We start from the raw sequence: 15,226 nt of genomic DNA, 5'->3' as shown, positions 1-15,226 counted from the left end.
CAATGTAAGCAACTCCCATTGGCTTACACTGATCACACGGTCAGAAGCCAATGAAAGCAGCTCCTGACCGACTCACAGAGCTCTGCCAGCCCGTCATAGAGACGTCAGAGTGGGTGGCCTGAGGTGATGGGTGTGGGTGGGGGTAGTGGCGGGTATGTGCGGTGGTTTGTTGGAAGGAGATGGTTTCTGGTACCAGCGGTCTCTGGTCCTTAAGGGGGCAGAGACCGCGGGTCCTGAAGGGGTTAATAACAGGTTGTTAATGTTGCATCATGCAGTCAGGTTCCTAACTTCTTCTCTGTATGCAGCATCACATCACGTTATTGGAACCAAGAAGACATGTCGGGAGTACGTCATCACCACGGTAGAGGAAGAGGAAGACAATTCAGCCGTTCAAACAGGTATGTATGAGAGCTTCCTACTGCCACTCTACCCTGCCGCCACATACCCCGCGGAGCCTGCCAGGCTAGGAAGGGCGCACTTCCCAAGCTGCTAAATGGTTAATATTGCTGTGCGCTGCCTGTGCATATCAAATTTACCGGCGGTCCATACATAAGAAAGACAACATCACCGTGGGGAATACATTTTTCCGTTGTTTTTGTATTTAATAATAGGTTGTTAATGTTGCACCATGCAGTCAGGTTCCTAACTTCTTCTCCGTATGCAGTGTCACATCACGTGATCGGAACCAAGAAGACATGCTGGGAGAAGAAGACAGTGGAGAAAGAAGAAACCAATCCAGCCATCCGGACAGGTATGTATGAGAGCTCCCGGCTGCCCCTCCACCCTGCCAAGCCCTGCCGATACATAAGAAAGACAACATCACCGTGGGGAATACAATTTTTCGTTGTTTTCGTATTTAATAATAGGTTGTTAATGTTGCACCATGCAGTCAGGTTCCTAACTTCTTTTCCGTATGCAGTGTCACATCACGTGATCGGAACCAAGAAGACATGCTGAGAGAAGAAGACAGTGGAGAAAGAAGAAACCAATCCAGCCATTCGGACAGGTATGTATGAGAGCTCCCGGCTGCCATTTCACCCTGCCAAGCCCTGCCGATACATAAGAAAGACAACATCACCATGGGGACTTGTTCGGATCCACAATAAAAAAAGGTTGGGTGGAGATGGAACATGATTTTTTCCTCATGTTCATCTCTTGTGCTGACATTCTTCAACTGCCTCGGGACTCCGGAACTTCTGATGATGCTCTGAGTCCTCATAGGAATGATTGGCTAGGAACAGGAAATGAGGAAACAAGGTACTTGTGAACAGACAGCTCTAAAGCTATTTAGCTAAAAGCAACAAGACAAGATTTTACAGTAATAAGCAGCCAGCAGACTTTATAGAGGATATCAAGACATAAGGTTGCTGCCTTATACAGATGAAAATGGCCAGACTGGAAAACTGTTACCTGTGAAGACCTCAGCAATGACCAAGGCTCCTCCTTAGATTGAGAGTAACATAATTTCTTGTAAAACTTGGTATGGGCACCCAGACCTAGTACACAGTTCAAATGATACTTTTTTGTTTGTTTGTTTAACCTGATCAGGGAGTTAAACTCATGACCTCATGCTTCATAGGCAGAGACTGTACCTCAGCTGCCTTAAATGAAACCTATTATATGCCTGCGGAATGTTTGGCCACTAGGTGAGCACAGGTAATGCATGGCTGAAATTTCATGTGCAGCTGTCGGAGACCTCTACCTAGGGTGCCAAGAATCACTGTTTTTTTTGTTTGTTTGTTTAACCTGACAAGGGAGTTAAACTCATGACCTCATGCTTCATAGGCAGAGGCTGTACCTCAGCTTCCTCAAATGAAACTTATTATGTGCCTGTGGAATGTTTGGCCACTAGGCGAGCACAGGTAATGAATGGCTGAAATTTAATGTGAAGCTGTTTGAGACCTTTACCTAGGGTGCCGAGAATCACTGACTATCTTCTTTTCCACCGTGCTGCACACCGTGCGGCATACCACACTACTGAAAGTGTACTTGATCTGAAGCTCGGGTACAAAATCAGATACCTACCTATAGAGAGGGAAGCCTCAGGATCCTCAGCTTTGTCTCGGGTTCACTTGAGGTTTATACTGAGCTTATTTATCATTAATAAAACTGGTATTTGAATGGGTGTAGGTCTACTGTATCTGATAAAATATTGTGGGAGGGGGAGGGGTGTGATTAAATGTGGCCCAGTTTGGAACATTAATATTTAGTACACTATCTTTCTTTTTCTTCAGACAGCCTAGAATCCGATCTGCAATGGCTGGAAATGTAAGTAAAATTGCGGACAGTTACCACCTGAAGGCAATCACTCCTGTACAGTTTTGTAGACCCTATTTTGCTGGGAGTTCTGCGTTGATGCTACTTTACTTTACATGAATTTGAAAAATAACTGCCAGGGTCAGCCATTTTGTTTTAATTCCGCGGAACCATTTGTGTATGCAAGAAGTGTTGACATGTTTGTCTTCTTTGAACGTGGAACTTTGTTCTGAATTATTTTGATCAGAACCTGCATGCAGATAGCGATATGGGGTGTTATTTAACCTTGTCGCCCCCTCTGCCTGCTGCATGCTTTCCAGCTATCCAAAACTTCCTCCATCTAAGCTGGAAATCGTAAAACAGGAATCAAGCTGCAGTGGCCAAATTTGTGAAAAATGGCCTGGGCTTTCGGGGGGTTTCAGCCCGTGTTCCTCAAATGGTTAAAGTGGAGAACTTAGGGGTCACCATAATAAAAGTGGATACTGCTGTTGAAAAAAGTAATACTTTGAACCTCCAATTGGACAACTGTACTAAAAACATCCATATTTGTTGCATTTTCACCAGGAAAACACAGAACAGGAAAGAGAACAGGAACAAGTAGAATATGAAATGTGGTGGCACAAGACTAAGCATGTTTTGGTTGAATGTCAATTATTTTTTCTCTTGGGCATCCTGTTGATTCTTGTACTGGTGAGTTAATTTTCATTTCTGGTGCATTTGCAGTTCATACCTTTTGCTTTGCTTTTCCTTTTCAGCATCCTTTTCCCTTTCCTTCCTTTTCTTTTGCTTTTCATTTTCCTTTGCTTTCTCCTCCCTCCAACCTTCTTTCTTTACCTATTTTAGTTTGTATTTTCTTTCAGAATGCAAGTATCATCTACAATGTGATGAGACTTCTAAGAGCCTGCTATAATCGATTGCTGACTCATCCCCTGAAGCTTTCTTCTTCCTCCACCCTGATAGCAGCAGCAATAGTTTTAGTAAGTACTTACACAAGACTGCCAAAAGTACTGAAACACCCACCTTTACACACACATCAACTCTATTGACATTTCATTCTTAAAGTGAACCTGAACTGATGTTAAAAATGCATTTCTGAATTCCATGGGGCTTCCTCCCGTCCCCTGTAGTTTGTGAGGTCCCCTCTATTTTTCCGCTGGGGACGTTACCTGTGCAAACCGGCTGGGAGTCGTGTGACCGTGCATACGCAGCCCATCTGAGCACCTGTCTGGATCATGCTTCCGTCACCAGGAGCATTCTGTGCATGAACGGTTCATTCTTTCGAGATCGGGGCATATGCAGATTGCTATCAGCGATGGGCGCCCGGTGGAGTTCCACACAACTCCTGGCTGGGTTGTGCAGGTCGTGCAAGGGACCCAGAAGACCTCACAGACTATGGGGAGGCTGGAGCTAGCCCCAGGTAAGTTCAGAAATATATTTTTACATCAGATCAGGTTCACTTTGATCTAAAGGTCTTAATATGCAGTTGCCCACACTTTGCAACTATACAAATTTCAGCTATTCTTGGAAGGTTTTCCACAAGGAGTGTGTTTATGGAATTTTTTGGGGCCATTTTTCCAGAAGAGCATTTCTGAGTTCAAGCACTGAAGTTGAGATAAGAAGATCGGGCTTGCAGTCTTGACTCTGATCCATCCCAAGGTTTTTGGTATCAGATTGGGGTCAGGGCTCTCTGCAGGCCAGTCAAGTCCCTCCACATTGAACTCACTCATCCATGTCGTTACTGAGCTTGCTATGTGCACAATCATATTGGAACAAGAAGGGCTCATCCCCCAACTGTCCCCAGGAAGTTGGAAACATGCAATTGTCTAAAATGTCTTGGCATCAGAATGCCAAGACGTTTTTGACAATTTCTTTGAGCATACAAAGGTTCTTTCACTGGAATGAAGGGGCCATAGCCCAACCCCTTAAACAGCCTTACACTATAATACCCCCTTACACACCATTTTACTTTTGGCACAATGAAAGTCAGGCAAGTAGCATACTCTTGGCATCCACCAAATCCAGAGTTGTCTATCGATTGCCGGACAGAGAAGCATGATTCACCACTCTGCTCTAGAGTCCAGTGGCGGTGTGCTTTACACCACTGCCCGCGGTTGCACTTGGTGATAAAAGGCTTGGATACAGCTGCTTAGCCATGAAAGTGCATTCCATGAAGCTCACTATGTGCTGTTCCACAGCTAACCTGGAGGCAATATGAAATTTGGAGGTCTGTAGCTCCTGACTATAGGAAGCTGGTGATTTCTGCTCAATTTGCATCTCATTATTTGCTCTGTGACTTTACGTGGCCTACCACTTTGTGGCTGAGTTTCTCTTGTACCTTCTGGTTCCAGCTTGTTATAACACCACGAACAGTTAACCATGGGATATTTAGCAGCAAGGAAATTTCACAAATGGACTTATTGTACAGGTGCCGTCCTATCGCAGTACCAGGCTGGAATTCCCTTTGCTCCTCTTGAGAGTGGCCATTACTTTCACAAATGTTTGTAGAAGTAGTCTGCCTGCCTAAATGCTTGATTATATGCCCATGTGGCCATGGAAGTGATTGGAACACTGGAATTCAATGATTTGGCTGGGTGTTCCAATACTTTTAGCAAATATAGTGTATATGACATGGACAATTGTATGCCTGCTGATGCAGGTTGAGATAAAGTAAGAGAAAGGGTTAATTGTTATGCAGAGCAAGGAATAAAGTCTGTATGGCACCAGGTCTCTGTGTAAGGGCTGATTCACACTACAAGTTCTAAGTGCTTTGTGATTTAAAGTTGGCTGATGGTGTAATGGTTAAGGGCTCTGCCTCTGACACAGGAGACCTGGGTTCGAATCTCGGCTCTACCTGTTCAGTAAGCCAGCACTAATTCAGTAGGAGACCTTTGGCAAGTCTCCCTTACACTGCTACTGCCAATAGAGCGCGCCCTAGTGGCTGCTGCTCTGCTCTGGCGCTTTGAGTCCGCAAGGAGAAAAGCGCAATATAAATGTTATTTGTCTTGTCTTGTCTCTAAAAAGCTCTTGCTAATATTATCCTATGTGTGTGTTCACATTGGAGCGATGTGATTTTGTAAAAATCCCCCATAGCATTGTATTAGCAAAAGCTTTTAAAATCTCAAGCGCTTTAAAAGCTCTTGTTGTGTGAATCAGCCCTAAGGGCTCAGCCACACTATGAGCCCTTTTCTGAGCGCCTGTGATTGAGTAGCGTATACACTGACTGTTGGTATAATACAATGTGCAGTCACACAGATTCAGTGAAAGGTATACACTGACTGCAGGTATAATACAATGTGCAGTCACACAGGTGCAGTGAAAGGTATGCAGTGACTGCTGTTGGTATAATGCAATGTGCAGTCACACAGGTGCACTGACTGGTATATAAAGCAGCATGCTGTCACACAGATGCAGTGAAAGGTATGCAGTGACTGCTGGTGGTATAATGCAATGTGCAGTCACACAGGTGCACTGAATGTGCTGGGCCTGGCACAGTATAGCAATTAGCAAGGGCCAGCTGCGACAAGAACATTAGCTCTCAAAAGAGCTTTTTTGTGGTGCTGTTCAGCAATAGAGTTGGGCCGAACGGTTCGCCTGCGAACGGTTCCATGCGAACTTCCGTGGTTCGCGTTCGCGTCCCGCAGGCGAACTTTTGCGGAAGTTCGGTTCGCCCCATAATGCACCATGAGGGTCAACTTTGACCCTCTACATCACAGTCAGCAGGCCCAGTGTAGCCAATTAGGCTACACTAGCCCCTGGAGCCACTCCCCCCCTAATAAAAGGCAGGCAGCGGCGACCATTACGGTCACTCGTGTGCCTGCATTAGTGAGAGTAGGGCGAGCTGCTGCACACTCTCTCTCATAGGGAAAGATTAGTTAGGCTTAGCTTGTCCCTAGCTGCATACCTGTTCTGTGAACCCACCACTGCATACCTGTACTGTGAACCCACCACTGCATACCTGTTCTGTGAACCCACCACTGCATACCTGTTCTGTGAACCCACCACTGCATACCTGTACTGTGAACCCACCACTGCATACCTGTTCTGTGAACCCACCACTGCATACCTGTTCTGTGAACCCACCACTGCATACCTGTTCTGTGAACCCACCACTGCATACCTGTTCTGTGAACCCACCACTGCATACCTGTTCTGTGAACCCACCACTGCATACCTGTTCAGTGAACCTGCCACTGCATACCTGTACTGTTCAGTGAACCCGCCACTGCATACCTGTTCTGTTCAGTGAACCCGCCACTGTATACCTGTTCTGTTCAGTGAACCCGCCACTGCATACCTATTCTGTTCAGTGAACCCGCCACTGCATACCTGTTCTGTTCAGTGAACCCGCCACTGTATACCTGTTCTGTTCAGTGAACCCGCCACTGCATACCTGTTCTGTTCAGTGAACCCGCCACTGTATACCTGTTCTGTTCAGTGAACCCGCCACTGCATACCTGTTTTGTTCAGTGAACCCGCCACTGTATACCTGTTCTGTTCAGTGAACAGTTTGGTGTGTCAGTGTGAAGCAGTACCTTAATTACACTACCTGATTGATGTATACACATGCAAGATGTTTTAAAGCACTTTAGGCCTGTCATTTAGCATTCAATATGATTTCTGCCCTTAAAACGCTGCTTTGCGTCAAATCCAGATTTTTCCCGGGGACTTTTGGCGTGTATCCCACTCCGCCATGCCCCCCTCCAGGTGTTAGACCCCTTGAAACATCTTTTCCATCACTTTTGTGGCCAGCATAATTATTTTTTTTTTCAAAGTTCGCATCCCCATTGAAGTCTATTGCGGTTCGCGAACTTTAACGCGAACCGAACCTTTCACGAAAGTTCGCGAACCCGGTTCGCGAACCTAAAATCGGAGGTACGGCCCAACTCTATTCAGCAACGAATATCAGCAAGGAGCAAGCTAACAGACCACCTAACTAACGCTTTCACTATCTCTCCAATGTCTCTCCCTTCTCTTACTAATTGCAGCAGCAGACAGAGTGAGAAAATTATGTAGTATAGGGGGCGAGTCAAACTCGCTAAATGTTTGCGATTCGACGTGAGCGCGAACTCGCATTGTTCGGGTAACAAGTTTGCATGTAAACCATTCGGGCCATCTCTATTCTCCTGTAAACCCCACATACCTGTAGAGCTTTTAGCCGGAACACTATAAAGCTTTTCAGAGGTCTCTCAGCACAGCCTGTGTAAAAAAATGCTTTGTTTACCAGCTGTTTGCAACGATTTGTGTCAGGGGAGGTGGAGGCAGAGCTGGACATGTAGCTAGGTTACACTTGTCTGTCACTATTTACAGAGGAACAATTTACTGTTTGTTTCTGCTCTGCCTGCTTTCTCACAGATGATATGAGAACAGCTGAGGGATTTTTAGATACAGAGAAGGATCTGAAAAGAAGGACCTCCTTACTTGGATGCTCTCCTCCCCCATTCAGAATGAGATCTTCCTGGCAGTAAACTGTTTACTTTACACACTGCAAGGCAGAGAGAGACACAGGATCGGGTACACAGAACTGCAACTGATGAGTTATTTACACACATTTGAAGCTATATTGCTGCTGTCTATCATTCTGAACAGATTCCAGTCACAGTATTAGAGCCAGTGAAGATTGTTTCTCTATGCTGAATGTGCTGGACACAGTCGTCCGTAGCAATGCCCACAGTGAAAACTATTCTCTGTAAATGTCATATTTTCATATGTTTTATATTTTGTATTGCTATTTGCTAGTAATTACTGGAAATATATGTGGCATTTAGAATTTTAGTTAACTTTGATAGTTGTCCTTTAAGTGCCTTAAAGAGACTCCGTAACAAAAATTGCATCCTGTTTTTTATCATCCTACAAGTTCCAAAAGCTATTCTAATGTGTTCTGGCTTACTGCAGCACTTTATACTATCACTGTCTCTGTAATAAATCAATGTATCTTTCCCCTGTCAGACTTGTCGGCCTGTGTCTGGAAGGCTGCCAAGTTCTTCAGTGTTGTGGTTCTACTATGAACTCCCCCCTCTCTGCACACTGCCTGTGTATTATTTAGATTAGAGCAGCTTCTCTCTTCTCTCTTATCTTTTACAAGCTGGATAAATCATCCTCTGAGCTGGCTGGGCTTTCACATACTGAAGAATTACAGACAAGGGCAAAGCTGTTTGCAGGAAGAAAAGAACAGCCTGAAACTTCAGTGCATGAGAGATGCAGGGGGAAAGAAACACACAAATGATCTCTTGAGATTCAAAAGGAATGCTGTATACAGCCTGCTTGTGTATGGATGTATTTTCTATGTGTGGACATACTGTACATCAACCTACTTCCTGTTTTGGTGGCCATTTTGTTTGTTTACAAACAAACTTTTTAAAACTGTTTTTAGCCACTTTTAATGCGGCTAGGAGCGGCGAAATTGTGACAGAGGGTAATAGGAGATGTCCCATAACGCACTGGTATGTTTACTTTTGAGCGATTTTAACAATACAGATTCTCTTTAATGCTCTGGTAAAAGGTAAAGGAGGGCGTGGTGCCCTCAACCTCAAATAAATGCAAATTAGAATGAGAATAAAGAAAAGTATAAGTCTGCTCTTTTTTTATAGAATGGAATTCATTCCAATACTAAAAATAGCTCATCACAATGTCTAAAAACTTCCCCTGCTCTGTCTGTATGATTCTTGCCTACCTTGTATAGGAAGGCATCGACTCTTAATGAATTTATGATAATTATTTTCAAAAAGCACCTCAGACGACAATGCGTTTCGCGGCTCAAACCGATTCCTCGGGTCAACAACAGGGTGCTCTATAGAGTATTTTTAAGATAAAACAGGGCGCTCTTACAGCAAGCTATAGGTATATAGTCCACAACTTATCATAGTACATAGTAAAAAAACAACAATACAGGGACAATAGTGATTTTTTCTGATGGTATGGGGAAATTTGTGACAGAGTCCACAAAGTCCTTCTTCCAGCCTTCTTAAGGAAAAATACTTCAGACTTCCTGAATCATATGGTTAAAGTTTACGCTCACCAGAAATGACAGCTGCCCCTCTCAGGATCAGCCAAAAGCGCTTCTGGCCCAGCCAGTGTTTACTCAGTGTTCCAGCGTATCTTCCTTCCTCTGTTTTTTACTCAAATCATGAAAGACAGAAGAGACACTCCAATAGTGTAACACTGTATATTGCAAATGGATTCTATTTCACCCATGCTCCCGGTTTTACTAACAGCACCCAGTGCTCCACCACCGAATGATCAACAAAGCCTCTCACCACAAAGTCTGGCTGACCCAGCACAGACCAGCAATTATCACTTCATAGATGACACCAGGTGTATTCCCTTATTGGCAACTCTCCTAGGGTTCAAACAAGGCCAAACATAGTGTAAAATCTTCTTTTATTAAAAGGTTTAAAACGTAGTGCACTTACAAATTAGTAGAAACAATTGCGCATATAAGATCCTGTAGAGCTCTCTCAGCGTCCCTCACTCCTCTAGGCCACGCCCAACTAGTTTCGTCCTATGACTCATCAGGGGCTGTAGTTGTTCGTGTAGTATATATTTAGATATACTTTATTTCCTCTTAAATTAACTGCAAAAAAAACCAATAATATGATTCTTGCCTACCTTGTATAGGAAGGCATCGACTCTTAATGAATTTATGATAATTATTTTCAAAAAGCACCTCAGACGACAACGCGTTTCGCGGCTCAAACCGATTCCTCAGGTCAACAACAGGGTGCTCTATAGGTATCCGTAAAATCCTGGGCGCCAAAAAAACTGTTTTAGATGACATGGACCCCCCAAAAAAGGGCCAGTTTTAGGTGACATGGACCCCTTATAAATAAGATGCCCCCCCCCCCCCCCCCCCGTACCATACAGTGGTATTTAGGAACGATCAAAGATACAAAGGTATGCAAGCACTTCTGAGTTTGTGCAAATGTGTGTCATTTCTGTATGCAAATATTTGCAGCTTGAAATTGGACCAATCAATGTAAACCTGGGTTTAAATTGATTGGTCCATTTTCAAACTGCATATATTTGCATAAAAATTGTATACATTTGCATAAACTCTGAAAATGTTGCATATCATTGATCATCCCTAGTGGTATTAAAGATAATCTATACTCTCAAATTCTTATAATAATAAAAAGCAGACCATTCTATTCATTATGTTCTCCTGGGCCCCTCTTTGCCATTTCCGCCGCTCCCCACCACGATCCTGGCTTTTAATCGCCAGTTTTAGGCAGTGTTTACAAACAAAAAATATGGCCGCTAACCAGGAAGTGATGTTTGTATACCCTCTTTCCCTGAAAATATGACCTACCCTAAAAAAAATAAGCCCTAGCTGGAATTTTGAGCATGATTGAAATATAAGTCCTACCCCGAAAATAAGCCCTAGTGGAAGCTAAAGAGGAGGAAGAGGCAGCCAGGAAGTGGGGACACAGTGGTGCAGCACACTGATTCTGTCATCCCAGGACACAGCAAGGTTATCAGCTGTGTGCAGGGAAGACAGGGCAGGTGCCTGATCAGTACAGCAGCATACTTTCAAATCCATGAACAACACAGTACGAAGGAACAGGAAATATTCTGTTGAGAGACACTTCCTAATACAAATATAAGACATCCCCTGAAAATAAGCCCTAGCACAGGCATGGGTAAACTTGGCCCTCCAGCTGTTAAGGAACTACAAGTCCCACAATGCATTTGCCTTTATGAGTCATGACTGTGGCTGTCAGACTCTTGCAATGCATTGTGGGACTTGTAGTTCCTCAACAGCTGGAGGGCCAAGTTTGCCCATGCCTGCCCTTGCACATCTTTTAGAGCAAAAATTTATATAAGACACTGTCTTATTTTCGGGGAAAGACGGTATATCTCATGTTACAGTATACTACAAGATTTTATTACATTGAGAATTTATATCTGCACTCCAGTCTGGGATTCTCACAGTTCACAGTATGAGACAGGCAGCTTCCTTCCCCCTCAGAGAGCTCTGTCTGTGAGTGGTAAACAAAGCACACAGAGCCTGCAGGGGGAGTGGAAGGGTTCGTGCATAACTTCTCCCTATCACAGCAGAGGCAGCACATTCCTCTTTGGCTTGACAAGGCTTGACAAAGAAAAAAAGATTAGATATATTACAGAGACAGTGCAACTAGAAATGGCTGCAGTAATCCAGACCACATTAGAACAGGTATAGGAACTGAAAGGATACAAGAAATAAAGCTGAATATTTTGTTACAGAGTCTCTTTAAGTGGCATTTTCTCTCCCATACCCCAGATCACAGCATTAGATGACCTTTTAACCCCCCTCAACCTCAAAATAGCAGCATGAAATGGCTTTTGCCCCCTCCACCACCACCACCTAGATAGCAGCATTAGGTAATCTTATTTCTGTCCACCCCATATAGCATTATTAGGGAAGTTTTTACCCCTTATAACCCCTAAATAGCATTATTAATGTAGCCTTCCCCCAAATAGCAATATTAGAGTTGCCCCCCCCCCCCCCCCAATAACAGGTATTAAGGTTGCCTCTGGCCCCCATAAAGGTATTAGGGTTGCCTTTGTTCCCCCACATGACAATATTATCTTTGCCTCTGCTTCCCCCCCCCCCCCATACACGTATTAGGGTTGCCTTTCTCCGCATCTCCATCCTTGCCAGAAGCTCTTCTCTGTTCCCAACAGGCACACACATACCAATGTAACATGTCAATGGGTCATGGGGACAGAGACACCTCTGCAGGGAGCCCGGGAGATGACACAGTGCCCAGAAAAAGAAAGAAGTAGAAGCACCGCACGCTGGCTGGATGGGTGAGACTACCCTCTACTGTGCACTCTGCAACAAGCGGGGGTTACCATCAGCTCATGTATCACCCCCATAGTGACTCCACTTAAAGCGGACCTGAACTCAGAACTTCCTCTCTGCTCTAAAAGATAAGCAACAGCATAATAATCTTTAAAGAATAACGTTTATTTGTTGCAGCCCACAGAACTCCTACTGAGATTCTGCTACTTCTTGGTTTCATGAGAGCAGAGAAAGAGTTAACCTCCTGTGTTTATATATTAGTACACAAGTTGGCACACCCGTGGCACTGATCAGACAGAGCTGGCAGCTCAAATTACAGTGACTCATTTTCTGCAGATAAGGGAGAATTGGACAGACTGTTACAACTAAATACACACAGGGTGAGTTTCTCTGTGTTTTCTTTCTCTCCTGTGGAAGAGTTTAGGTCTGCTTTAATGGAGTATACTTAGCTGCCCTACAGGCACTGGGGCCCTGGGCAATTGCTCAGTTTGCCCCTTACAAGCGCCTGTAATGGTAACAATAAAAAAAGCAGGCTAAAATAAACTAAGCAGTTGCAGGCAATCTCCTATTAAGTTTCCTAGATGGGAGATCAGAGGACTATAAGCAAGCAAGTTATTGCTGATTACTAAAACCACAACATTGTTGAACTTTATTTTAAAAAAAATTAAAAAATAAACGTTTCCACATACATAATTGTTGACCAAAAGAAAGATTTCCAATATTCCATAATATAGACAATAAAATTCTATCTTTTGACCTCCTTAGGGAATCTTTGCAAGTTACCACGTATTCACTGAATGGAATCATGTGCAAGACCAAAAAAGAGAATTGCTGGCTGAGCGTAACCGGTTAGCCAATGAGCAGGAACTGCTATTTGCCACGTGGAATCAGTTCCTAGCTGAGCGCAACCAATCAGAAGGGGACCAGAGGTGGAGGCTGGAGGAACTTCTGAGTGAGAGGAGGCAACTGCTAGGAGAAAGGAATGAACTGTTGGCTGAAAGGAGCCAATATATGAAGGAAAGACATCAGTTACTCAGAGAAAGGAATCAATTTCAGGAGGACAGGAAGCAGCTACGAGAAGAGAGGAACCAACTGTTTGATGAACGAAACCAGCTAAAGAAAGAAAGGGACCAACTCATAACAGATCAATGGCAACTGAAAGAGGAGAAGGATCTTCTAATGGGCAAGCTGGATGAGCTGGATGAGATTCATGGACAGTTAATGGCCCTCATGAGAGAAGGAATGGCAAAGATGAACACTAAAGGAGGGAATGACAACTCTTATTATGATTACTTTCTGAGGTCAATGAGGATCTTAGAATATGCCTTACCGTTCACAAAATATTTTTTTTGATCTTTTCAGGTCATCCAACACTGAAGAGGAAGTCCGTGCTCCTAGAAAATTTTATTGGTCGGGTGGCCACACACACCATACAATTTTTATATTTCTTTTCAATTTGAGAATTCCAATCAATTTTTCTGATTGTAACATTTGAAAAATCTAACCAATGTGCCACAAGTTCCCTAGTCTGGTGTGAGGTCCGTGGTCTCTACACCCTGGAACTAGTCTGAAGTATAACAGATTGATAATGCAAGTTCCCTAGTCTGGGTGTGAGGTCCGTGGTCTCTACACCCTGGAACTAGTCAAAGCATAAACAGAATAACAGTACAAGTAATCTGGCTCAGTGTGAATTCTCAGGTCCACCTGGTTCAAACACACTGTTGGATCTGACTAAGGTCTGAGTGCTTTCACATAAGTGTTCGCAATGGCAGACAACTTGAGACTGGCCAGCAGTAACTATATATGGAGTAGTGCTCTCCGGCACCACCCCTAATTGATCAACCAATAGTATCCTGCTCTGGAGTCAGCTGATCAGCGTGATCAGCTGACCTCTCCTTGCCCAGTATAAGTGTTCTGCCTCTCAGCGCGCGCGCGCGTATTCCTAAGCCTGTGTGCACTAACAGACTCAGCCACACCAGACACACGCTGCCGCGTGCAAACCACCGCGCTGGACGCGGAACCAGCCGCCTTACTGTTGTTACATGCGGCGGCTTTTCCGCGTTCTGCCCTGTTACCAGACGCAGGCCTCCGCGTGCAAACCGCCGCATTGGACGCGGAAACAGCCGCCTCCTCAGCAGCACACGCGGCGGCTTTTCCGCGTTCTCTCACACTCTGAAAAACTTGCATTGATCTATACTGTACATCTAGAAATTGATAATGTAACCTACACCATTCAATGTTCTGAAAAATTGATCAGAAAAATCCACCACTCCCGATCAACGTCTATCGAAAAAAAAGGGAAATTCAATCAGATTTCTGGATCGAATAGAAAAAAAAAACTTTACATTTTTCTGTACATCTGATTGGTTTTATTGAGTTGTTGTAAAATTGGATCTTTTTTATAGTTTATGGTTACTTTAAAACATTTCAAAATGACACAGATACCTTGAAATAGTTTTTAATGATATTAGCAGTCAGGCTAATGGACAGCGGTTGATCCTGCCTCTTAATCCTCCTGGTGGTAACCCCGACTTACACTCGGGGTAGCCGCCGTGAAGGATTGCATGGCCCCGGGAGAGATTTTTGTAATAAAACTTGTTGTAATAGTTGTAGCTAGCACTAGGCTAGCTACCTGTGTCCCCAAAATCCCTCCGGTCCCCTTCGATCGCCCCCGATCGCCGCCGTAATACGTACCCCCCAGGGATCCTGCGATGGCGCAGCCTCCCAATCAGCTCCAGGCTTCGCTATGGGGAAGATCGGGACTGGGCAGGACGTCATGACGTCATGTCCGATCGTCACGCCATAGCGACGACTGAAGCTGATTACGGAGGCTGCGGCTCTCGTGGGATCGCGGCTGGGTAAATATAAGCGGCGGCGATCGGGGGGATCAGAGAGGTCCGGGGGGCTTGGGGGACACTGGTAGCTAGCCTAGTGCTAGCTACAACTGTTACAACAAGTTTTATTACAAAAATCCTTCCCATGGATGCAGCCACCGAAACTGCGTACCGCCAGGAGGGTTAAGGTGCCCATTACCGGTACAATTTTTAGTGAATGGTCACATTTTCAATCACATTACTCAGATCGTATTGTATGAAATAAGAGCAGCTGGTGTGCGGCTTACACTGCACTGGAGTAGGGAGCTGAACATAGACTATTCCAAACATGGCTTCACAGGGCGGAGTCTCTGCG

At 44.4% G+C, this 15,226-nt stretch overlaps 1 protein-coding gene across 3 annotated transcripts in view; it reads left to right on the top strand.

Moving 5' to 3' along the window:
* Positions 1–14,618, top strand: part of LOC137523076 (trichohyalin-like) — a 39,040-nt gene extending 24,422 nt beyond the window's left edge. The window contains exons 8-14 of one of the 3 annotated variants that reach the window (XM_068243272.1): positions 306–398; positions 665–751; positions 920–1,006; positions 2,235–2,268; positions 2,821–2,946; positions 3,117–3,233; positions 12,803–14,618. In XM_068243272.1, coding sequence (XP_068099373.1) covers positions 306–398; positions 665–751; positions 920–1,006; positions 2,235–2,268; positions 2,821–2,946; positions 3,117–3,233; positions 12,803–13,390 — 1,132 coding nt within the window. In that variant the 3' untranslated portion in view covers positions 13,391–14,618. The remainder of the gene's footprint in view (positions 1–305; positions 399–664; positions 752–919; positions 1,007–2,234; positions 2,269–2,820; positions 2,947–3,116; positions 3,234–12,802) is intronic. The other 2 variants (XM_068243273.1, XM_068243274.1) reach the window with 2 other exon arrangements.
* Positions 14,619–15,226: the final 608 nt, after the last annotated feature.

The sequence above is a fragment of the Hyperolius riggenbachi genome, chromosome 6 (genome assembly GCF_040937935.1).
Source record: "Hyperolius riggenbachi isolate aHypRig1 chromosome 6, aHypRig1.pri, whole genome shotgun sequence".
Classification (NCBI taxonomy): domain Eukaryota; kingdom Metazoa; phylum Chordata; class Amphibia; order Anura; family Hyperoliidae; genus Hyperolius; species Hyperolius riggenbachi.
This window is presented reverse-complemented; position numbering and strand designations above follow the sequence as displayed.